Raw genomic sequence first — 24,854 nt, 5'->3', positions numbered from 1 at the left:
AAAAACAAACTTCATGAGAGTCATCAGGGTATAGAAAAATAGTGAGTTCGATACCGGGACCCCCTAGGAGGGGCGTCCGTGGGGAGCCCTGCTTGCTGTGCAATACCAGGTTTAAAAGAGATTTAAAAATTTTTTAAAATGCAAGCGAAAGTTTTTTGTTCAATATTTGAAAAAAGCAATGAGTGTAAATCTGATAGTAGGAAGCCATGTAGTATTCTGTTTACCACACATTCTGTACTTACTTTCTCCTGCTCTAAACGTCCCGGATTGATAGGCGTTTTATGGAACCTCGATCTCTTCCGGAGCCTCCTGACATCTTTGACTTCACAGCAAAAATACGTCACGTAACTTTAGAAAGTATAGCGTGACGTGTAAGTTCTCAAGATTCTTCGAGAGGAAACAGTTAGCGCAATGGAGTTTCCAGAATGACGTTTGTCTTGGTAACTTTGTGATCATGAGCTGTGGAAAATTAGATCTCAGCCAGACTCGTTTGACACCTCATTTACATGATAGTACCCACATGGGTGGTCTCTCTCACGTATGTAGGATAACATGCTATGAAACTTTAATATCTCATAAATGAGAAACTTAATACATAATGTGTGTATGTGTTTGTGTGTTTGTATCAGTGTGTGTGTGTGTGTGTGTGTGTACGTGCAGGGCCGGATCTGGGGGGGGGGGGTTCCTGGGGTTCCGGACCCCCCCCCCCCCCCTGGCCATCCAATGTACCTCTCAGAGAAAAAAAATGTGGACTTTGGACCCCTGCCTTCAGTTGGAACCCTCCACCCCCTCAAACGAACTTGGTCCGGCCCTGTGTGTGTGTTAGAGATGTGGGAATGTCGGGTGGAAGGATAAGGATATAGAGCACAGGCAGAGGAGCATACAATTAAGACACCGAAGACAGAGGTTGCTTTAACTTATCTTTTATTGAAGCAAAATATAACTAAAAATAACCACTCAGGTAGCTTATCTAAATCATAAATATTCCAAAACAGTTTAGCTAAATTTGGTTGCAACTAGAAACAATGCTATAAGTTATAAAATAGAAACAATAAACAGAACTCTAATACAAGAAATAGCAATGCTTACATAAAACCAGAAATAGCAATTATGAATTATTCTAGTAGCCAAAAATAGGAACTATGAGTTCTGGTATCTACCAGTACCAGAATCAGAACCAATATGTGTATCTAACTGACCCAGAGATAGCAATTATTAATTCTTTTATCTACCAGAAACAATATATATCATGTAAGACCAGAATTTCTGGGGTAAATTAGAAATAGAAACTATGAATTCTGGTATCAACCAGAAACAGTATAAGGCCAAAAAAAAAAATTGTCTGTTTAGGGTAACATGACCAAAAAAAGTAGGGTCGGTAGGTAGGTAAATTTGTTTTTTTTGTTTTTTGTTTTTTTTTGTAAATGCTATGTTGGCTGAACATTCACTTCTTATATTTGATGAATACATGTTTCAAAACTAACGTATAAATAAAACAGAGAGAAAGGGAGAGAAAGAAACGCCAAATGTCTCTTTTTAGCATTTTTACCTCTTTTTTTTTTTTTTTTTTTTGAAATCAAAAAAAAGTTTTTGGGTCGGCGCCAAATCGATAGGGTCGGTCGGGTTACCCTAAACAGACATTTTTTTTTGGCCTAATATATATATGTGTATATCTGGTGTAAACCAGAAATATTTAAAAAGTAATTATTCTGGTAGTAACTATAATTTCTGGTGTAAACCAGAAAGCAGTGTAAAGAAGAAGGCACTAAAAAGAAAAGAAAATACAAGTATAAACAACATGCCTTCTAAGTCACACATGACATAATACAAAGCATAAACCAATGAATGTATCATTTGTCAAAATAATCATGACAAATATAGACAAGTAACAATACAGCCAAAATCCTGCAGACACAGCATTCTCTAAAAGAGAATCCACAGTGAGTTAAACAACTCCACAACAGCTAATGTCAAGGGAAGTAACCAACATCTTCCCTTAGGCCTAAGCCTTGCATAGGAAAATGCTTTACATAAATTAACCAACTGCATGAACCGCAACTGCAAAATAATTGTTATTATTAAGCGTGTTCATCGCCATGAAGACACTTCTTCATCGAGTTGAATAATAACGACAAGAATAAGAAAGATAACTCAGGCATGGGGTAAGCGCAAGCTCTCATGCTTCAAAATGAAGCGTTAGACAACAGTCTATTACTTTACAGGGAAGCGCGACTAAATCATATCGCTTTAGATTAAAAGTCTGCTATGCACCTATGCAACTGCACAAAATGTTAGGTTTTATCAGTCGCTAAGTTCTTCTGTAGGCAAGCGCCTTTAAAGTGCAACATGGGAATTAATAGTTGAAATTGTGCATCCTGTAGACAATATCTTCCTATTGTCTGAGATCTTAACTCAGAAGATCTCTATCATTCTCATGCCTGAATTCATCAAAGGAATGATAATCAAAACTCATAAGATTATGTACAGGTAAAAGGGTAATACAAATGAAGACTAGCAAAATATCAGAGTATGAAAATGCATGTGACAAACAGAGTAGAACCAGTAGAGTGACACAGGACAGAATACATAACATGACTGGCTCACACAAAGCCAGACAAAAGACAGGGAAGGTAAGCCATGTACCTGTGTATTGGGGGCGGACCAAGGGGAATGGGGGCGCTCTGACATTATTACACGGGGGACGCCGGTCAAAAATGGCGGACACTACAATCTTACATCAGCCAGTTAACCGTCAACGACATACGGCTTGAAATGCAGCAACATGACCAAACGCATGAAACGTAACGCATCACAAACCTTTATAAAGCATGTCATGTTGCTGTACACTTCCCCACTACAAAGTTACGGTTACAGTGCTGGAAACAAAGAGCGATCCTCAGCGAAGCGAAAACTGAGAACTTCTTTGTTCCTCAACAAACTGGCTACGAAGCGGAATTCCGTCCAGCAAAGTATTCAAATCCCTTCTCATCGAAAACCGAAATCTGAGAAAGGTTCGACTTACCTTACCGGACTTCATCGTTATAAAACTGTCCTTGTAAAAAAGGAGATCTAACATAGGTCTACTCGACTTAAAATATGGTGAGACAGGCTTTCCATCGAGTTCACTACCCAAAATATGTGTTAACCATAATTCCCGTTTATCAATTGTAGGGGTTTCTGCGCCTAAATCGTAAATAGGTAGCTTTACGGGCCAATGGCACTGGGGGCTTAACTTTGGGCTTTTAACCGACTACTACTCAGACTCTACTGATCTCCAGAAATAATATGTGATGAAAATGGGGAAAAGATCGCAACGATACACATGGGTCTTCTCGACATAAAATATTGCGAGACAGGCTTTTTCTCAGCGAAAACGAAACGTATGAGAACGAGTCTGCCTTACTTGATTCTTACGAGTCTTTAATTTACAAGACTCTAAAACAGCTTTAGAACAACTGGTCATCAAATATTAGAAGTTATTAACGCTCAATTTCAGCGTCAAATCATAAAAGTAATTAGAAACTGATCTAGAAAACACATCTCTCCGCTAGATCAAAATGGCGTCATCAACTCTGACGCGAGACCGGTCGGACATCGCCCGGGACCAAATCAGCGTCAAAATGTACATATGCAAACATCATAGCATCAAATGAAACATAAAAATAAAGCATAAGGAATGAATACAGCATAAGGAATGAATAAAGCATCTAGTTACTTACAGATTCTCCTCAGTGAGCACACTTGGAACCTAAACACAAAACTGCTGCTGACGCTAGTCGCGAAACACAAGGGCACGAATTCACAAGTCGCGATAAATTTGGGCAGAGGTCCGACACTTTCACGACAACAACATATGAGCAGCACACAGCTCACTCGATGATCGGTCTCACTAAACGCGTCTCCTGATCTAGCCTAATGCTCTCCCTTTTAAAGGCTGGTCACTTCCGGTAGCCAATAGAAAGACTACCCGGTGTCAGACAACGGGGGGTGTCGTCTTAAGATTGCCTGCACAATGAAAGGGATCGTTACCGAGGCATGAAGCCGGGTCGGTGTCAAGCACCGGAAATATTACAAGTAGTTACACTAGCTGAAGGGGGAAGAAGGGGCCTGTCTGCCGTGCACACCGGATAAAACTCATTAGATTACAACCAGTTACAAAGAGGGGGGGGGGGGGGGTAAGAGACAAGAACCTCCAAGCTACCTGGCATCTTCAATGATTGTACCCTGTCAAAAGAAATGACACCCACTTGACAAACCGCCGTCCAACGATACAGACAGGCTGGCGGCACATTACATAACGACCACCTAAATCCGAGATAAGAGATTAGAAATGCATCCAGTCGGGGTCTACCCAACGATAGTAAACACACAATAAAGTACAATGCACAAAGACAACCAGGTATTATTTAGTCACTCCTTAGGCACTGATGGTTAGAGGTTACGCTGCTGCTTCTCATCATTTCAAGTTAGGGATTTCCTAGCACAAAGGGCATTATTTAAATGTAAACCCAATGTGACTAGCACACACACACAGGGAATAGCTATAGACAGGGGAGGCAACTGGGTCGGGCAGGAGATAATCACACACAGAGAGACGGGGTACGCCACTTGGCTACACAAGCAAGACAGAGAGAGAGAGAGAGAGAGAGAGAGAGAGAGAGAGAGAGAGAGAGAGAGAGAGAGAGAGAGAGAGAGAGAGAGAGAGAGAGAGAGAGAGAGAGAGAGAGAGAGAGAGAGAGAGAGAGAGAGAGAGATAGATTCTTATAGATTTTGTTAAGGCTGGAAGCATAAATGTTTTGACCCTTTGCGTCATCGTATCGCATAGAAACACATGGGACAGTTAGAACTATCACACTATTGACGATATTGATGACGGTGAAGATAATAATGGTGATGATATTTGTGTTGTTGATTATGGTAGTGGTTACGATGCTTTTGATTCCGATGATGGTATCTATTGTTGCTACCTTTGTTGTGATGACGATGGTGATGCTGCTGCTGTTGATAATGCTTGTGATGATGACGACGGCATCGACGAAAACGACGACGATGACGACGATGATGACGAAAAAGAAGAAGAAGAAAAAGAAGAAGAAGAAAAAGTAAAGAAGAAGTAGAAGAAGAAGAAGAAGAAGAAGATGAAGATGATGATGATGATGATGATGATAATGACAATGCTGATGATGATGATGAAGATGATGTTGCTGTGCTCTTTAGGCTGACCAATCACGAGAATTTTCCTTGACCACCATCGTACGCTACAACACAGATATTCTCATACAAGATGACAGGAATCATGACTCCACGTGCACATTTAGCGATGAGCAGTCGGTCTACACAAACCTGGGGACAGTGAACGGTTCTGAGTGAGTGATACAAGATCTATAAAACGCAACTGAACGACTTCAAAATATGCAGATTGCATTTGTTCGATTTGAAGGTTAATCATTGATTTTGTTTAGATTGTTTTGTTTTGTACATTTAAGAAAAAAATAGAGGTAAGATAAGTGTTTTTTTCTTCAGGTAAAGAGAGTAGGTTGTTTCAGAGACATAGATGTCTCTGGTTGTTTATAGCGAGTAGACTTTTTGATAATCATTTAAAAACAACAACACTTTCTGTGCCATTCCACTTGACTCTCTGTAACACCTTTTGGATCAACGATTGTTTTTAACAGCGATCACGTGACCGCCACTCAAATAAGGGTACCCCCAATATCGACCGGACAAAAACAGAAGGGACCAAATAAAAATCGACGAAAGTCATAATAGGCAAAACTTGGATACTTTTACATACGAGAAGAAAGTCACATCAATTATTTACATAGAACATGTTGTATTGTTTAGCTGCCTTGCGTAATTCGTATGCTATGCTATTCTAACTGATGCAGATGTCGATTGCATGAGCGGTGAAAAACTGGAGACTTTGTGTCCATTTTTAGGGGTACCATTACAAAAAGCGCTGTCTTTCAATTATGACTCAGTGGATTGCTTTACAAGTTCAAGATGTGGGCATAATATTCGAACATTTTGAAGAAGAAGAAGAAGAGGAAGAGGAAGAGGAAGAGGAAGAAGAAGAAGAAGAAGAAGAAAAAGAAGAAGAAGAATAGGGTGGCAGTGCTTTTATTTATTATTTGTGAGTATTTCTACGCACATACCCTCTCCTATTTGGGGAGGCTCATGGCGTTTACAATATGCCGTGTGAGATGGAATTTTTTACACAATATATCACGCATTCACATCGGCCAGTAAATCTCAAGCGTGTTAGGCGAGATATACTTTTCACGGCCTATTATTCCAAGTCACACGGGTATTTGGTGGACATTTTTATATATGTCTATACAATTTTGCCAGGAAAGACCCTTTTGTCAATCGTGGGATCTTTAACGTGCACACCCCAATGTAGTGTACACGGGACCTCGGTTTTTCGTCTCATCCGAAAGACTAGCACTTGAACCCACCACCTAGGTTAGGAAAGGGGGGAGAAAATTGCGGCCTGACCCAGGCCTGAACACGCAACCGCTCGATTCCGAGCGCAAGTGTGTTATCACTCGGCCACCCAGTCCTACGTGCAGACGTGCGTGCTTTGCGTTGTGTAGCTCGTGCAGCTATATAGAACAGACGTTGTTTATGAGATATCCGTCAGCAGGAGAAGAAGTCTTGCTATAGCATTGTCTCAAAACGAAAGTAATAAGAGTTGTCCGTCCATGACATAGCCCGCGGCGCTGTCGGCGGGTAGTTCCGGTTTGTTCTGTTCACGTCCAAATCACAGGCACTCGTCACGAGGTGGGCGGGGCCTATGTCTTGGCTGTCACTTGTGATGGACGGGGGGTCTTTTCTTGTGGTTTAATAGTAGTAGTCTTGAGAGCCCACTTTGATCCCGACCCGATCGTGACGAGTGCCTGTGGTCCAAATTGGCTGAACGAGAGAAGATTAGTGGTGGAGAAAAACGTTACTGTGTCTGCTGTTCAAACTGACCAAACTAGTACGCGGGTAAAGACGTTGAAGGGCGGATTGTCATGCGGTTGTCACACCTCTTGAATTTGTAAAGCAATCCATTTTGCAAACACAAAACGGAACTACCTGCTGTTCCAGGGGCGCAACTCTGTCCGACTTTCGCGTTACTTGTTACGAGACAGTGGGTTTTAGAAGGCCACAGACATACATTTAGCGTTGCTAGAGAGATCGGGTGTATTACAGTCACGAGAAAACAGAGCGACTTATGTCGAGCCCACGCTGGTGGCCTTTAAAGTGATAGGGTAAAGGGGGGTAATTTGGACACCCTAAGAACTAGACGCTGTGGCTGGCCCATAGAAGTCGGTGAGCAAAGACCGGTGGGGTTATATCTCAAGATTTAGGTTAGACCTACTCATATGCAAGTGAAATAAAGGATCTTATGTGTTTTGTCAACACATTGACTTGTTTCGTGAAATTTAAGAAAAGTTGAAATTGTTTCGACTGGTCGGGTAAATTGAACAGGGCAAAGTTCAAATTAGCCGAACTCATTTGCATAGGTATTTAACCCAAGCCAACTATCTTTCATTGCTGCCAGAGTTTTCTTCATGTCTTCTTAGGACAATTTTCCATGACTGAAAGACCAAAGAGTAGAGATATTGCAATTTTCTAACAACAGTACTTAAAAAGTTAGACATTCAGCGACATTCAACCAAAATATTCAAAAAGTTCTCACCTGCCACCCGTTGTTAGTCGTTGCGCCACATTTTCTTATGAAAACGTCATTGACAATCACCAGTAACGTAAGAATACAGAGACATAAAAGATTGTTACACGAACTATTAAAATATTCGCCTTGTTCAATTTACCCCCCCCCCCCCCCCCCCGCGGTCAGACAAGCGCAATGGCCTCTCAAGCGGAAGGTCGTGGGTTCGAATCCTGGCCGCGCCTGGTGGGTTAAGGGTGGAGTTTTTTTTTATCTCCCAGGTCAACTTATGTGCAGACCTGCTAGTGCAAGTGTACACGCAAGCACAAGACCAAGTACGCACGGAAAAGATCCTGTAATCCATGTCAGAGTTCGGTGGGTTATAGAAACACGAAAATACCCAGCATGCTTCCTCTGAAAGCGGCGTATGGCTGCCTAAATAACGTGGTAAAAACGGTCATACACGTACAAATCCACTCGTGCAAAAATACCACGAGTGTACGTGGAAGTTTCAGCCCATGAACGCAGAAGAAGAAGATGAAGGATTGCGGTCATGCATGTTCATGCCGATATTTTCGTTATGGCAGATCAAACCTGGAGTCGAACAAGGACACGGTGGATGGAGAACTGGCATCTCGACTTGCATTTACCCTTCAAAGCACTGACGGGACTGTCGGTGACAGTGACGAGGTTCGCCTTGGCGAGGAGCTGACCATGAAAATTGACTTTGGGGATAACCCACGTAAGTGTGTATGCCGTGTGTGTGTGTGTGTGTGTTTGTGCGTGTGTGTGTGTGTGTGTGTGTGTGTGTTTGAGTGTGTGTGTTTGTTTGTCCGTGTTTGTATTTGGGTGTGTGCGTGTGTGTGCGTGCATGTGTGTGTGTGTCAGTGTGTGTGTGTAAGTGTCTGTGTGTGTCTGTGTGTGTCTGTGTCTGTGTGTTTTGTGGGGATTCAATGTGTTAATTTGTTAGTGCAAGATGTAGCTATAGTTTCAAGCTTAAACCTGTTTTAGACGTTCAGGTCAAGATCTCCAATTTTGCGATTTCTCCCCTATACACATGCTGCTTTGACAGGGTCTTTTTACGTACCTGAGCAACCTGGTGAGTCTTAGTAAGGAGCAGTGTTAGGCTGGCCATCCGACTGTGCGGGCGGTCACAGCAAAAAAAAATCAAGGTTTAGGTTTTCTCAGATAGAGCATTAATTGAAATTGTACGTACGTGTGGTGGAGTTTACTACCTCCAAACATGACGCAAGTGTGGTTTACCCAGGTAACAGTGGTGTCATATCGGCAGTAAAACAATTTGATAATTATCAATTGCTAAAACGTTTTTGAAGATAGATCTTTAAAATTTTATATACTTTTAAATCGTGATGACCCCACACTAGTTGATCATTTTCAAATGTCCTCAAATGTAAGGGTCACCACATTGAATATTATCGATTACGTTGACTTTTAAAATTTTTTTTAAATAAAAGGGCCTTGAAACATAAACCTCCTTTTTTTAGATCGATTACGGAAATGATTTTCAGATCTTTAATGACCAAACTCATCATTTAATTTTTAAGCTTCTATGCTGAAAAGCAATCAATCAATATGAGGCTTATATCGCGCGTATTCCGTGGGTACAGTTCTAAGCGCAGGGATTTTTATTTATTTTATTTTGTTTTCTTTTATGCAATTTATATCGCGCACATATTCAAGGCGCAGGGATTTATTTATGCCGTGTGAGATGGATTTTTGTTTACACAATACATCACGCATTCACATCGGCCAGCAGATCGCAGCCATTTCGGCGCATATCCTACTTTTCACGGCCTATTATTCCAAGTCACACGGGTATTTTGGTGGACATTTTTATCTATGCTAATACAAATTTGACAGGAAAGACCCTTTTGTCAATCGTGGGATCTTTAACGTGCACACCCCAATGTAGTGTACACGAAGGGACCTCGGTTTTTCGTCTCATCCGAAAAACTAACACTTGAACCCACCACCTAGGTTAGGAAATGGGGAAGAAAATTGCTAACGCCCTGACCCAGGGTCGAACTCGCAACCTCTCGCTTCCGAGCGCTAGTGCGTTACCACTCGGCCACCCAGTCCGCAATCCCATAGTCCGGGCTTCGTTGATGATTGCATGCTTGGCCAAATGTTCAATCAATTTAATAGAAATTAGATGAGGGTGTGACAGTGCCACCTCAACTTTCACAAAAGCTGGATATGACGTCATCAAAGACATTTATCGAACAAATCTTACCGAGACGTGACCCAAGTCTGGTTGACCGTCTTTCTAAGTACAAAGCCACAATGCATTCAAGTTCAGGTAAAAAAAAACAAGTCGCGTAAGGCGAAAATACAATATTTAGTCAAGTAGCTGTCGAACTCACAGAATGAAACTGAACTCACTGCATTTTTACAGCAAGAGCGTATACTCGTAGCATCGTCAGTCCACCGCTCGATGCAAAGGCAGTGAAATTGACAAGAAGAGCGGGGTAGTAGTTGCGCTGAGAAGGATAGCACGCTTTTCTTTATCTCTATTCTTTTTAACTTTCTGAGCGTGTTTTTAATCCAAACATATCATATCTATATGTTTTTGGAATCAGGAACCGACAAGGAATAAGATGAAATTGTTTTTAAATCGATTTCGGAAACTTTATTTTAATAATAATTTTTATATTTTTAATTTTTGAGAGAGAGAGAGAGAGAGAGAGAGAGAGAGACAGAGACAGAGACAGAGACAGAGACAGAGAGAGAAAGAGAGGGATGGCCAATTTGACCTACGCTGGGGGTATGCAGTTCCTTTTTCTTCTTTAACTATTTGACTCATTTCACTCTTTTTCTCCTCATAAAAACAGTGTTCGAAACCATGCTGGTTACGGATTGTGTGGCCAGCAACAGGAAAGACAACAGCAGCGGTGATTATGTCTCTCTGGAACTGATCGGTAATGAGGGGTAAGTGTTGCTTGTGTTCCTCGTGTTTCTCTTACTTTAACTACTTCCACCTCTCTCTCTATCTCTCTTTCCCTCCCTCTCTATCTCTCTTTTCCTCCCTCTCTATCTCTCTCCCCCCTCTCTATCTCTCTTTCCCTCCCTCTCTATCTCTCTTTCCCTCTCTCTCTATCTCTCTTTCCCTCCCTCTCTATCTCTCTTTCCCTCCCTCTCTATCTCTCTTTCCCCTCTCTCTATCTCTCTTTCCCTCCCTCTCTATCTCTCTTTCCCTCCCTCTCTATCTCTCTTTTCCTCCCTCTCTATCTCTCTTTCCCTCCCTCTCTATCTCCCTTTCCCTCCCTCTCTATCTCTCTTTCCCTCCCTCTCTATCTCTCTTTCCCTCCCTCTCTATCTCTCTTTCCCCTCTCTCTATCTCTCTTTCCCTCCCTCTCTATCTCTCTTTCCCTCCCTCTCTATCTCTCTTTCCCCTCTCTCTATCTCTCTTTCCCTCCCTCTCTATCTCTCTTTCCCTCCCTCTCTATCTCTCTTTTCCTCCCTCTCTATCTCTCTTTCCCTCCCTCTCTATCTCTCTTTCCGTCCCTCTCTATCTCTCTTTCCCTCCCTCTCTATCTCTCTTTCCCTCCTTCTCTATCTCTCTTTCCCTCACTCTCTATCTCTCTTTCCCCTCTCTCTATCTCTCTTTCCGTCCCTCTCTATCTCTCTCTCCCTCCCTCTCTATCTCTCGCTCCCTCTCTATCTCTCCCTCACTCTCTATCTCTCTTTCCCTCTCTCTCTATCTCTCTTTCCCTCCCTCTCTATCTCTCTTTCCCTCCCTCTCTATCTCTCTTTCCCTCACTCTCTATCTCTCTTTCCCTCTCTCTCTATCTCTCTTTCCCTCCCTCTCTATCTCTCTTTCCGTCCCTCTCTATCTCTTTTTCCCTCTCTCTCTATCTCTCTTTCCCTCTCTCTCTATCTCTCTTTCCCTCCCTCTCTATCTCTCTTTCCCTCTCTCTCTATCTCTCTTTCACTCTCTCTCTATCTCTCTTTCCCTCCCTCTCTATCTCTCTTTCCCTCCCTCTCTATCTCTCTTTCCCTCCCTCTCTATCTCTCTTTCCCCCCTCTCTATCTCTCTTTACCCTCTCTCTATCTCTCTTTCCGTCCCTCTCTATCTCTCTTTCCCTCTCTCTCTATCTCTCTTTCCTCCCTCTCTATCTCTCTTTCCCTCTCTCTCTATCTCTCTTTCCCTCCCTCTCTATCTCTCTTTCCGTCCCTCTCTATCTATCTTTCCCTCTCTCTCTATCTCCCTTTCCCCCTCTCTCTATCTCTCTTTCTCTCCCTCTCTATCTCTCTTCCTCTCCCTCTCTATCTCTCTTTCCCTCCCTCTCTATCTCTCTTTCCCTCTCTCTCTATCTCTCTTTCACTCTCTCTCTATCTCTCTTTCCCTCTCTCTCTATCTCTCTTTCACTCTCTCTCTATCTCTCTTTCACTCTCTCTCTATCTCTCTTTCCCTCTCTCTCTATCTCTCTTTCACTCTCTCTCTATCTCTCTTTCCGTCCCTCTCTTTCTCTCTTTCCGTCCCTCTCTTTCTCTCTTTCCGTCCCTCTCTATCTCTCTTTCCCTCTCTCTCTATCTCTCTTTCCTCCCTCTCTATCTCTCTTTCCCTCCCTCTCTATCTCCCCTTCTCTCTCCCTCTTTATCTTTCTTTCCCCCCTCTCTATCTCTCTTTCCCCCCTCTCTATCTCTCTTTTCCTCTCTCTCTATCTCTCTTTCCCTCTCTCTCTATCTCTCTATCTCTCTTTCCCTCTCTCTCTATCTCTCTTTCCCTCCCTCTCTATCTCCCCTTCTCTCTCCCTCTTTATCTCTCTTTCCCTCTCTCTCTATCTCTCTTTTCCTCTCTATCTCTCTTTCCCTCCCTCTCTATCTCTCTTTCCCTCTCTCTCTATCTCTCTATCTCTCTTTCCCTCTCTCTCTATCTCTCTTTTCCTCCCTCTCTATCTCCCCTTCTCTCTCCCTCTTTATCTCTCTTTCCCTCCCTCTCTATCTCTCTTTCCGTCCCTCTCTATCTCTCTTTCCCTCCCTCTCTATCTCTCTTTCCCTCTCTCTCTATCTCTCTTTCCGTCCCTCTCTATCTCTCTTTCCCTCCCTCTCTATCTCTCTTTCCCTCCCTCTCTATCTCTCTTTCCCTCTCTCTCTATCTCTCTTTCCTCCCTCTCTATCTCTCTTTCCCTCTCTCTCTATCTCTCTTTCCCTCCCTCTCTTTCCCTCCCTCTCTATCTCTCTTTCCCTCTCTCTCTATCTCTCTTTCCCTCCCTCTCTTTCTCTCTTTCCCCTCTCTCTATCTCTCTTTCCCTCCCTCTCTATCTCTCTTTCCCTCTCTCTCTATCTCTCTTTCCGTCCCTCTCTATCTCTCTTTCCCCCTCTCTCTATCTCTCTTTCCCTCCTCTCTATCTCTCTTTCCCTCTCTCTCTATCTCTCTTTCCCTCCCTCTCTATCTCTCTTTCCCTCTCTCTCTATCTCTCTTTCCCTCCCTCTCTTTCTCTCTTTCCGTCCCTCTCTATCTCTCTTTCCCTCCCTCTCTATCTCTCTTTCCTCTCTCTCTATCTCTCTTTCCGTCCCTCTCTATCTCTCTTTCCCCTCTCTCTATCTCTCTTTCCCTCCCTCTCTATCTCTCTTTCCCTCTCTCTCTATCTCTCTTTCCCTCCCTCTCTATCTCTCTTTCCCTCTCTCTCTATCTCTCTTTCCCTCCCTCTCTTTCTCTCTTTCCCCTCTCTCTATCTCTCTTTCCCTCCCTCTCTATCTCTCTTTCCCTCTCTCTCTATCTCTCTTTCCCTCCCTCTCTATCTCTCTTTCCGTCCCTCTCTATCTCTCTTTCCCCTCTCTCTATCTCTCTTTCCCTCCCTCTCTATCTCTCTTTCCCTCTCTCTCTATCTCTCTTTCCCTCCCTCTCTATCTCTCTTTCCCTCTCTCTCTATCTCTCTTTCCCTCCCTCTCTTTCTCTCTTTCCCCTCTCTCTATCTCTCTTTCCCTCCCTCTCTATCTCTCTTTCCCTCTCTTTCTATCTCTCTTTCCCTCCCTCTCTATCTCTCTTTCCCCTCTCTCTATCTCTCTTTCCCTCCCTCTCTATCTCTCTTTCTTTCTCTCTCTATCTCTCTTTCCGTCCCTCTCTATCTCTCTTTCCCCTCTCTCTATCTCTCTTTCCCTCCCTCTCTATCTCTCTTTCTCTCTATCTCTCTCTTTCCCCTCTCCCTATCTCCCCTCTCTCTATCTCTCTTTCCCTCCCTCTCTATCTCTCTTTCTCTCTCTTTCCCCTCTCCCTATCTCTCTTTCCCTCCCTCTCTATCTCTCTTTCCCTCTCTCTCTATCTCTCTTTCCGTCCCTCTCTATCTCCCCTTCTCTCTCCCTCTCTATCTCTCTTTCCCTCCCTCTCTATCTCTCTTTCCCTCTCTCTCTATCTCTCTTTCCGTCCCTCTCTATCTCTCTTTCCCTCCCTCTCTATCTCTCTTTCCCTCCCTCTCTATCTCTCTTTCCCTCTCTCTCTATCTCTCTTTCCCTCCCTCTCTATCTCTCTTTCCCTCTCTCTCTATCTCTCTTTCCCTCCCTCTCTTTCTCTCTTTCCCCTCTCTCTATCTCTCTTTCCCTCCCTCTCTATCTCTCTTTCCCTCTCTCTCTATCTCTCTTTCCGTCCCTCTCTATCTCTCTTTCCCCTCTCTCTATCTCCCTTTCCCTCCCTCTCTATCTCTCTTTCCCTCTCTCTCTATCTCTCTTTCCCTCCCTCTCTATCTCTCTTTCCCTCTCTCTCTATCTCTCTTTCCCTCCCTCTCTTTCTCTCTTTCCGTCCCTCTCTATCTCTCTTTCCCTCCCTCTCTATCTCTCTTTCCCTCTCTCTCTATCTCTCTTTCCGTCCCTCTCTATCTCTCTTTCCCCTCTCTCTATCTCTCTTTCCCTCCCTCTCTATCTCTCTTTCCCTCTCTCTCTATCTCTCTTTCCCTCCCTCTCTATCTCTCTTTCCCTCTCTCTCTATCTCTCTTTCCCTCCCTCTCTTTCTCTCTTTCCCCTCTCTCTATCTCTCTTTCCCTCCCTCTCTATCTCTCTTTCCCTCTCTCTCTATCTCTCTTTCCGTCCCTCTCTATCTCTCTTTCCCCTCTCTCTATCTCTCTTTCCCTCCCTCTCTATCTCTCTTTCCCTCTCTCTCTATCTCTCTTTCCCTCCCTCTCTATCTCTCTTTCCCTCTCTCTCTATCTCTCTTTCCCTCCCTCTCTTTCTCTCTTTCCCCTCTCTCTATCTCTCTTTCCCTCCCTCTCTATCTCTCTTTCCCTCTCTCTCTATCTCTCTTTCCCTCCCTCTCTATCTCTCTTTCCCCTCTCTCTATCTCTCTTTCCCTCCCTCTCTATCTCTCTTTCCCTCTCTCTCTATCTCTCTTTCCGTCCCTCTCTATCTCTCTTTCCCCTCTCTCTATCTCTCTTTCTCTCTATCTCTCTCTTTCCCCTCTCCCTATCTCCCTCTCTCTATCTCTCTTTCCCTCCCTCTCTATCTCTCTTTCTCTCTATCTCTCTCTTTCCCCTCTCCCTATCTCTCTTTCCCTCCCTCTCTATCTCTCTTTCCCTCTCTCTCTATCTCTCTTTCCGTCCCTCTCTATCTCCCCTTCTCTCTCCCTCTCTATCTCTCTTTCCCTCCCTCTCTATCTCTCTTTCCCTCCCTCTCTATCTCTCTTTCCGTCCCTCTCTATCTCTCTTTCCCCTCTCTCTATCTCTCTTTCCCCTCTCTCTATCTCTCTTTCCCTCCCTCTCTATCTCTCTTTCCCTCCCTCTCTATCTCTCTTTCCGTCCCTCTCTATCTCTATTTCCCCTCTCTCTATCTCTCTTTCCCTCCCTCTCTATCTCTCTTTCCCTCTCTCTCTATCTCTCTTTCACTCTCTCTCTATCTCTCTTTCCCTCCCTCTCTATCTCTCTTTCCCCTCTCTCTATCTCTCTTTCCCTCCCTCTCTATCTCTTTTTCCCTCTCTCTCTATCTCTCTTTCCCTCCCTCTCTATCTCTCTTTCCCTCTCTCTCTATCTCTCTTTCCCTCCCTTTCTTTCTCTCTTTCCCCTCTCTCTATCTCTCTTTCCCTCCCTCTCTATCTCTCTTTCCCTCTCTCTCTATCTCTCTTTCCGTCCCTCTCTATCTCTCTTTCCCTCCCTCTCTATCTCTCTTTCCCTCCCTCTCTATCTCTCTTTCCCTCTCTCTCTATCTCTCTTTCCCTCCCTCTCTATCTCTCTTTCCCTCTCTCTCTATCTCTCTTTCCCTCCCTCTCTTTCTCTCTTTCCCCTCTCTCTATCTCTCTTTCCCTCCCTCTCTATCTCTCTTTCCCTCTCTCTCTATCTCTCTTTCCCTCCCTCTCTATCTCTCTTTGCCCTCTCTCTATCTCTCTTTCCCTCCCTCTCTATCTCTCTTTCCCTCTCTCTCTATCTCTCTTTCCGTCCCTCTCTATCTCTCTTTCCCCTCTCTCTATCTCTCTTTCCCTCCCTCTCTATCTCTCTTTCTCTCTATCTCTCTCTTTCCCCTCTCCCTATCTCCCCTCTCTCTATCTCTCTTTCCCTCCCTCTCTATCTCTCTTTCTCTCTATCTCTCTCTTTCCCCTCTCCCTATCTCTCTTTCCCTCCCTCTCTATCTCTCTTTCCCTCTCTCTCTCTATCTCTCTTTCCGTCCCTCTCTATCTCCCCTTCTCTCTCCCTCTCTATCTCTCTTTCCCTCCCTCTCTATCTCCCTTTCCCTCCCTCTCTATCTCTCTTTCCGTCCCTCTCTATCTCTCTTTCCCCTCTCTCTATCTCTCTTTCCCTCCCTCTCTATCTCTCTTTCCCTCCCTCTCTATCTCTCTTTCCGTCCCTCTCTATCTCTCTTTCCCCTCTCTCTATCTCTCTTTCCCTCTCTCTATCTCTCTTTCCCTCCCTCTCTATCTCTCTTTCCCTCCCTCTCTATCTCTCTTTCCCTCTCTCTCTATCTCTCTTTCACTCTCTCTCTATCTCTCTTTCCCTCCCTCTCTATCTCTCTTTCCCTTCCTCTCTATCTCTCTTTCCCTCCCTCTCTATCTCTCTTTCCGTCCCTCTCTTTCTCTCTTTCCCTCCCTATCTATCTCTCTTTCCCTCCCTCTCTATCTCTCTTTCCGTCCCTCTCTATCTCTCTTTCCCTCCCTATCTATCTCTCTTTCCCTCCCTCTCTATCTCTCTTTCCGTCCCTCTCTATCTCTTTTTCCCTCCCTCTCTATCTCTCTTTCTCTATCTCTCTTTCCCTCTCTCTCTATCTCTCTTTCCGTCCCTCTCTATCTCTCTTTCCCTCCCTCTCTATCTCTCTTTCCCTCCCTCTCTATCTCTCTTTCCGTCCCTCTCTATCTCTTTTTCCCTCCCTCTCTATCTCTCTTTCCCTCTCTCTTTATCTCTCTTTCCCTCCCTCTCTATCTCTTTTTCCCTCCCTCTCTATCTCTCTTTCCCTCCCTCTCTATCTCCCTTTCCCTCCCTCTCTATCTCTCTTTCCGTCCATCTCTATCTCTCTTTCCCTCCCTCTCTATCTCTCTTTCCCTCCCTCTCTATCTCTCTTTCCCTCCCTCTCTATCTCCCTTTCCCTCCCTCTCTATCTCTCTTTCCCTCACTCTCTATCTCTCTTTCCCTTCCTCTCTATCTCTCTTTCCCTCTCTCTCTATCTCTCTTTCCGTCCCTCTCTTTCTCTCTTTCCCTCCCTCTCTATCTCTCTTTCCCTCCCTCTCTATCTCTCTTTCCGTCCCTCTCTATCTCCCCTTCTCTCTCCCTCTTTATCTCTCTTTCCCTCTCTCTCTATCTCTCGTTCCCCCCTCTCTATCTCTCTTTCCGTCCCTCTCTATCTCCCCTTCTCTCTCCCTCTTTATCTCTCTTTCCCTCCCTCTCTATCTCCCCTTCTCTCTCTCTCTCTATCTCTCTTTCCCTCTCTCTCTATCTCTCTTTCCCTCTCTCTCTATCTCTCTTTCCCTCTCTCTCTATCTTTCTTTCCGTCCCTCTCTATCTCTCTTTCCGTCCCTCTCTATCTCTCTTTCCCTCCCTCTCTATCTCTCTTTCCCTCACTCTCTATCTCTCTTTCCCTCTCTCTCTATCTCTCTTTCCCTCCCTCTCTATCTCTCTTTCCCTCTCTCTCTATCTCTCTTTCCCTCCCTCTCTATCTCTCTTTCCGTCCCTCTCTATCTCTCTTTCCCCTCTCTCTATCTCTCTTTCCCTCCCTCTCTATCTCTCTTTTCGTCCCTCTCTATCTCTCTTTCTCTCCCTCTCTATCTCTCTTTCCCTCTCTCTCTATCTCTCTTTTCCTCTCTCTCTATCTCTCTTTCCCCCCTCTCTATCTCTCTTTCCGTCCCTCTCTATCTCTCTTTCCCTCTCTCTATCTCTCTTTCCCTCCCTCTCTATCTCTCTTTCTCTCTATCTCTCTTTCCCTCCCTCTCTATCTCTCTTTCCCTCTCTCTCTATCTCTCTTTCCCTCCCTCTCTATCTCTCTTTCCCTCCCTCTCTATCTCTCTTTCCCCTCTCCCTATCTCTCTTTCCCTCCCTCTCTATCTCTCTTTCCCTCTCTCTCTATCTCTCTTTCCCCTCTCCCTATCTCTCTTTCCCTCTCTCTCTATCTCTCTTTCCCTCCCTCTCTATCTCTCTTTCCGTCCCTCTCTATCTCTCTTTCCCTCTCTCTCTATCTCTCTTTCCCTCCCTCTCTATCTCTCTTTCCCTCCCTCTCTATCTCTCTTTCCCTCCCTCTCTATCTCTCTTTCCCTCTCTCTCTATCTCTCTTTCCCTCCCTCTCTATCTCTCTTTCCCTCCCTCTCTATCTCTCTTTCCCTCCCTCTCTATCTCTCTTTCCCTCCCTCTCTATCTCTCTTTCCCTCCCTCTCTATCTCTCTTTCCCTCTCTCTCTATCTCTCTTTCCCTCCCTCTTTATCTCTCTTTCCCTCCCTCTCTATCTCTCTTTCCCTCCCTCTCTATCTATCTCTCCCTCTCTCTCTATCTCTCTTTCCCTCCCTCTCTATCTCTCTTTCCCTCCCTCTCTATCTCTCTTTCCCTCCCTCTCTATCTCTCTTTCCCTCTCTCTCTATCTCTCTTTCCCTCCCTCTCTATCTCTCTTTCCCTCACTCTCTATCTCTCTTTCCCTCTCTCTCTATCTCTCTTTCCCTCCCTCTCTATCTCTCTTTCCCTCCCTCTCTATCTCTCTTTCCCTCCCTCTCTTTCCCTCTCTCTCTATCTCTCTATCTCTCTTTCCCTCCCTCTTTATCTCTCTTTCCCTCCCTCTCTATCTCTCTTTCCCTCCCTCTCTATCTCTCTTTCCCTCTCTCTCTATCTCTCTATCCCTCCCTATCTATCTCTCTTTCCCTCCCTCTCTATCTCTCTTTCCCTCCCTCTCTATCTCTCTTTCCCTCCCTCTCTATCTCTCTTTCCCTCCCTCTCTATCTCTCTTTCCCCTCTCTCTATCTCTCTTTCCCTCCCTCTCTATCTCTCTTTCCCCTCTCTCTATCTCTCTTTCCGTCCCTCTCTATCTCTCTTTCCCTCCCTCTCTATCTCTCTTTCCGTCCCTCTCTATCTCTCTTTCCCTCTCTCTCTATCTCTCTATCCCTCCCTATCTATCTCTCTTTCCCTCCCTCTCTATCTCTCTTTCCGTCCCTCTCTATCTCTCTTTCCCTCCCTCTCTATCTCTCTTTCCCTCCCTCTCTATCTCTCTTTCCCCTCTCTCTATCTCTCTTTCCGTCCCTCTCTATCTCTCTTTCCCTCTCTCTCTATCTCTCTTTCCGTCCCTCTCTATCTCTCTTTCCCCTCTCTCTATCTCTCTTTTCCTCCCTCTCTATCTCTTTCCCCCTCTCTCTATCTCTCTTTCCCTCCCTCTCTATCTCTCTTTCCCTCCCTCTCTATCTCTCTTTCCCTCTCTCTCTATCTCTCTTTCCCTCTCTCTCTATCTCTCTTTCCGTCCCTCTCTATCTCTCTTTCCCCCTCTCTCTATCTCTCTTTCCCCCTCTCTCTATCTCTCTTTCCGTCCCTCTCTATCTCTCTTTCCCTCCCTCTCTATCTCTCTTTCCCCCTCTCTCTATCTCTCTTTCCCTCCCTCTCTATCTCTCTTTCCCTCCCTCTCTATCTCTCTTTCCCTCCCTCTCTTTCCCTCTCTCTCTATCTCTCTATCTCTCTTTCCCTCCCTCTCTTTCCCTCTCTCTCTATCTCTCTATCTCTCTTTCCCTCCCTCTTTATCTCTCTTTCCCTCCCTCTCTATCTCTCTTTCCGTCCCTCTCTATCTCTCTTTTCCTCTCTCTCTATCTTCTTCTTCGTTCATGGGCTTAGACTCCCACGTTCACTCATGTTTTTATCACGAGTGGATTTGTACGTGTATGGCCGTTTTTACCTTGCCATTCAGGCAGCATACGCCGATTTCGGGGGAGGCATGCTGGGTATTTTCGTGTTTACTCTGACATGGAGTACAGGATCTTTTCCGTGCGCACTTGGTCTTGTGCTTGCGTGTACACACGAAGGGGGTTAAGTCACTAGCAGGTATGCACATAAGTTGACCTGGGAGATCGGATAAAATCTCCACTCTTAACCCACCAGGCGGCAGCGACCGGGATTCGAACTCACGACCTCCCGATTAGGAGGCCGATGCCTTACCACCACGCCACTGCGCCCGTCAGGCAATCGACTCATTTTTTGAAGAAAATCGGATCCCTTGGATCTTGTCCACTAAATTCAAGAAACTTGTCGAGGCAGTATGTCAGGTTGGTTTCCTGGAATCACTGTACACACACACACACACACACACACACACACACACACATACACACACACACACACACACACACACACATAATGACACTGTCACATACACACGAACGCACACACACACATGCAAACACACACACACATACACCCGAACGCACGCACGCACGCACACAGACACACAGCAAGCACACACACACACACACACACACACACACACACACACACACACGCACTTTCTCTGTGTTTTCACAAAATCGGCTCAAACTATATGCTTCCCAACCGAGAATGATGTCTTGGGCTGTTATCTTTTATTTTATAATTGCTCCATTTGAATTTGAACAAGAGGCGAAGCCTTCAAGGCTCACGTAAGAACTCGACAAACAGTAACACAAACTCAATCACTCCGTCACACACACACACACACACACACACACACACACACACACACACACACACACACACACACACACACACACACACACACACACACACACACACACACACACACACACACACACACACACACACACACACACACACACACACACACACACACACACACACACACACACACACACACACACACACACACACACACACACACACACACACACACACACACACACACACACACACACACACACACACACACACACACACACACACACACACACACACACACACACACACACACACACACACACACACACACACACACACACACACACACACACACACACACACACACACACACACACACACACACACACACACACACACACACACACACACACACACACACACACACACACACACACACACACACACACACACACACACACACACACACACACACACACACACACACACACACACACACACACACACACACACACACACACACACACACACACACACACACACACACACACACACACACACACACACACACACACACACACACACACACACACACACACACACACACACACACACACACACACACACACACACACACACACACACACACACACACACACACACACACACACACACACACACACACACACACACACACACACACACACACACACACACACACACACACACACACACACACACACACACACACACACACACACACACACACACACACAGAAAGAGCATAGGTGAAACTGTGCAAGAAAGCGAGACACTAGATCTAGATCTGTCTGTCTGCATGTAGCCTACTTACATGGACACGACTGCCAAATAGTCTCGGCCCGCTCAAAATAACAATCACCGAGACTTTCAGTAATTCCATCGCGTGACGTCTAACCCTCGTACGTCATAATGTGACGTCAATGTAATATGACGTCTTCAAATGTTAAAGTTTCTACCACAGACATACATGGGTGCGTCTCAGAAACTGATCCTTTTGTGTGTGCCATAATCAAATTAGCCCACAATTGAAACATACTGAATTTTAAATCATGATATTGGTATTTTTGAGAAGTAAAATGAATAAAGAAATAGTACAAACAAAACTGAGTATTTTGCATGATTATTATGAAGGGTGTTTTGCGAAAGAAATGATTAAATGCGTGAAAAATGAAGGTCTGATCTGTGACATGAACCATCAACTAGTTTTGTACCTCACTACAAGAATCGTTTAGAATGTCCAAGGACTGCTATTTTTGTTATGTGTGTTTGGTTTAAGTGTACTTGACAGTTGAAATGTTATTTTGTCCACAGAATTGTTTTTTTAAACGAAATTAATCGCTTGAAAGTTTGTCATCACTGTCGTAACATAGGTTTCCACACGCGTGCAACAGCAACAAGTCCTAAATTTGAACTTTAGAATTTGCATATTCATCTATTCTTAAACACGATCTTGACATGAAAGGGCATAGAAACTCGCTAAGTTAAATATTATTTAAGTATTATTTTCTCAAAATTGTATCTGCAAACTAAGTTGAAAGTTGCGCAATATGACATGCTTCTTCAAAATTCAGTTACGATGGTGAACGATTTTGCAAATAATATGTTCAGAGTTTTGAAGAAAGATTAGAACTATTTTGCGCGTAGTGACTTAGAGGTGCGGGTGACTACGCATGCGCAGTTACAGAGAGAAATAGTTCAGCTTCCAGCAGCGAAGAAAGATTTCGAGAATGTTTCCGAAGTCTGTGATTTTGTTACGACAGTGATCAACACCCAAGGTTCTTAAGAAAAGGTGAGTTTTTGCTGCTATGATATTCTATGAAGGTAAAAATTAGGCTAAACATTTGTTAATGATAGTTTTTCTTTCGATTTCACGTAGTCAAAACTTGACTAAATGTTTTAACATAGAGGGGGAATCGAAACGAGGGTCGTGGTGTATGTGTGTGTGTGTGTCTGTTTGTCTGTGCGTGTGTGTGTGTAGAGCGATTCAGACTAAACTACTTGACCGATCTTTATGAAATTTGACATGAGAGTTCCTGGGTATGATATCCCCGTTTTTCTTTTTTTCGACAAATACTTTTGATGACGTCATATCCGGCTTTTTGTAAAAGTTGAGGCGGCACTGTCACACCCTCATTTTTCAATTAAATTGATTGAAATTTGTGTAAAGCAATCTTCGACGAAGGCCGGACTTCGGTATTGCATTTCAGCTTGGTGGCTTAAAAATTAATTAATGACTTTGGCCATTAAAAATCTGAAAATTGTAATAATTTTTTTTTTTTTATATATAAAACGATCCACATTTACGTTCATCTTATTTTACATCATTTCCTGATTCCAAAAACATATAAATATGTTATATTTGGATTAAAAACAAGCTCTGAAAATTAAAAATATAAAAAATTATGATCAAAATTAAATTTCCGAAATCCATTTAAAGGAACGGTAAGTGTCAATGTTTTCTTTAATTGTAAAAGTTGTATGTTCAATGGAATGGTAAGTCTGAACAAAATAATTACTTTATTTTGTTTTTAGCCAGTGAATGTGGATGCATCAAAATCTTGATAGACATTAAACAAATTCATGTTAGTGAAACTAGTACACATATAGCATCAATCTTTTTTTGAAATCGCAGGTACTTGCATGTTTCAGGTGCAAGAGATTCGACCCGATGAACTGGTGGTAACGTTCCTTCGAAGGAAACCGGAGGGGAACTACTATTGCTTTCCAGGGATCGATGATATTTCCTTAGTCCCTACATCTGATGCAACCATGATTCGTGACCCCACCTTCAATGCCAGGGGGCATTATTTCTTTTAAAATAAATTAATTAACTGCAAGTGGCAACTGTTCTATATGTAATCAATGCCTTTGGTTTATTGTCTTAACAATTGAATGAACCACTTTTGAACATTTGCATTCTTCATGTCAAACCTTATAATACATGTCTGGTTGTTCGTTTCCGAGTTACGTCGGTGATGAACTTTTCATTAATGTTTCTCTTTTTTGGGGCAAAGTTTGCTTGATTTTGTCCAGCTTTTTTTCTTTCTGTTCCTGTTTTAGTGTTTGGCATTTTACCTAAGAAGAATCTGGTTGCAAAATCAGCTTCATTTAGTAAAGTTTGTGGGAAAAAGCATAACCGTTTCTTTGTTACAAAAGTGATGTTTCCATGTTACATCGGTGACCATTTTGCATTCTTTTGGGATAACTTTCTAACATTTTGTCTTAGAGCAACAAATCTTTGTATATATGCTATTGTGAAGGTTAAATGTCAATAAGACTGAATGAATGCCATGTATCAACATGTTCTGATCAGGATATCATTAATTAATTTTCATTTTTGTATTGAAATTTTGACAAATGCATGGAACTTTGAAAAAAACATTATTTTGTTGTTTGCATGTAGTCATTTCATATTGAACTCTATAATGGCTTGTGATTCAACAATAATAACTGAATAAAAGTCGTTTTCAGCCTTATAAATGCAGTTTTTTTGTCTTTTATTGTTTCCATGTTACACGGGTGATTTTGCACACATGGTCCAAATAATGCTCAATATATGGCAAACTAAAGGCAATGTTATATTTTTTCTTGTTTAAACTGAAAAGGTACACCCTGAGAAGTGTGTAAATAGTATTTTAAACGTTTTCTGGGAAGATTTTACTTTTGGTGATAATGTCACAAACAGAGGACGAGATTCTGAGACGCACCCACATACATACATACATACATACATACATACGCACGCACGCACAGACAGACAAAAGTTAGCATCGCATAGGCTACACTTCGTGAGCCAAAAATCACAAGTTCTGTAAATAAATCCTTAGTTTTGCAACCAAGGGCAATAACTGTCGTCTGGTAGAGCCAAACGAATATCATTCTCAAATCAAATTAGGTTTTCTGAAAGAGTACCTTATAACCTTTACAGTGATATGTAATATTCTGTGACTTTATCATGTTACAAACATATACAACTTGTAAGAAATCAGAGGCAAAATTCGCAATAATTTTAAGTCAAACCGTATTTATGTACTTGGAATCTGACATGTTTGAGGCAAAGTAAGGGGGTCCATGGTACATTCTGCCCTGAAACGCTGTGATCTTTGCGTCCACAA

At 43.5% G+C, this 24,854-nt stretch overlaps 1 protein-coding gene and 1 long non-coding RNA gene across 2 annotated transcripts in view; one reads left to right on the top strand and one right to left on the bottom strand.

Moving 5' to 3' along the window:
- LOC138976002 (EGF-like domain-containing protein 2) overlaps positions 1–24,854 on the top strand; it is a 47,933-nt gene that overhangs the window by 15,266 nt on the left and 7,813 nt on the right. Inside the window, exons 5-7 of the mRNA XM_070348794.1 lie at positions 5,218–5,366; positions 8,245–8,399; positions 10,510–10,606. Coding sequence (XP_070204895.1) covers positions 5,218–5,366; positions 8,245–8,399; positions 10,510–10,606 — 401 coding nt within the window. The remainder of the gene's footprint in view (positions 1–5,217; positions 5,367–8,244; positions 8,400–10,509; positions 10,607–24,854) is intronic.
- On the bottom strand, positions 1,518–4,622 carry LOC138976001 (uncharacterized). Its single transcript, XR_011458839.1, has 2 exons — positions 3,720–4,622; positions 1,518–1,765 (listed from the first exon to the last, which is right to left on the bottom strand). It is a non-coding gene; the product is annotated as an uncharacterized lncRNA (long non-coding RNA).

Source organism: Littorina saxatilis, linkage group LG9 (assembly GCF_037325665.1).
Source record: "Littorina saxatilis isolate snail1 linkage group LG9, US_GU_Lsax_2.0, whole genome shotgun sequence".
In the NCBI taxonomy this organism is placed as follows: Eukaryota; Metazoa; Mollusca; class Gastropoda; order Littorinimorpha; family Littorinidae; genus Littorina; species Littorina saxatilis.
This window is presented reverse-complemented; position numbering and strand designations above follow the sequence as displayed.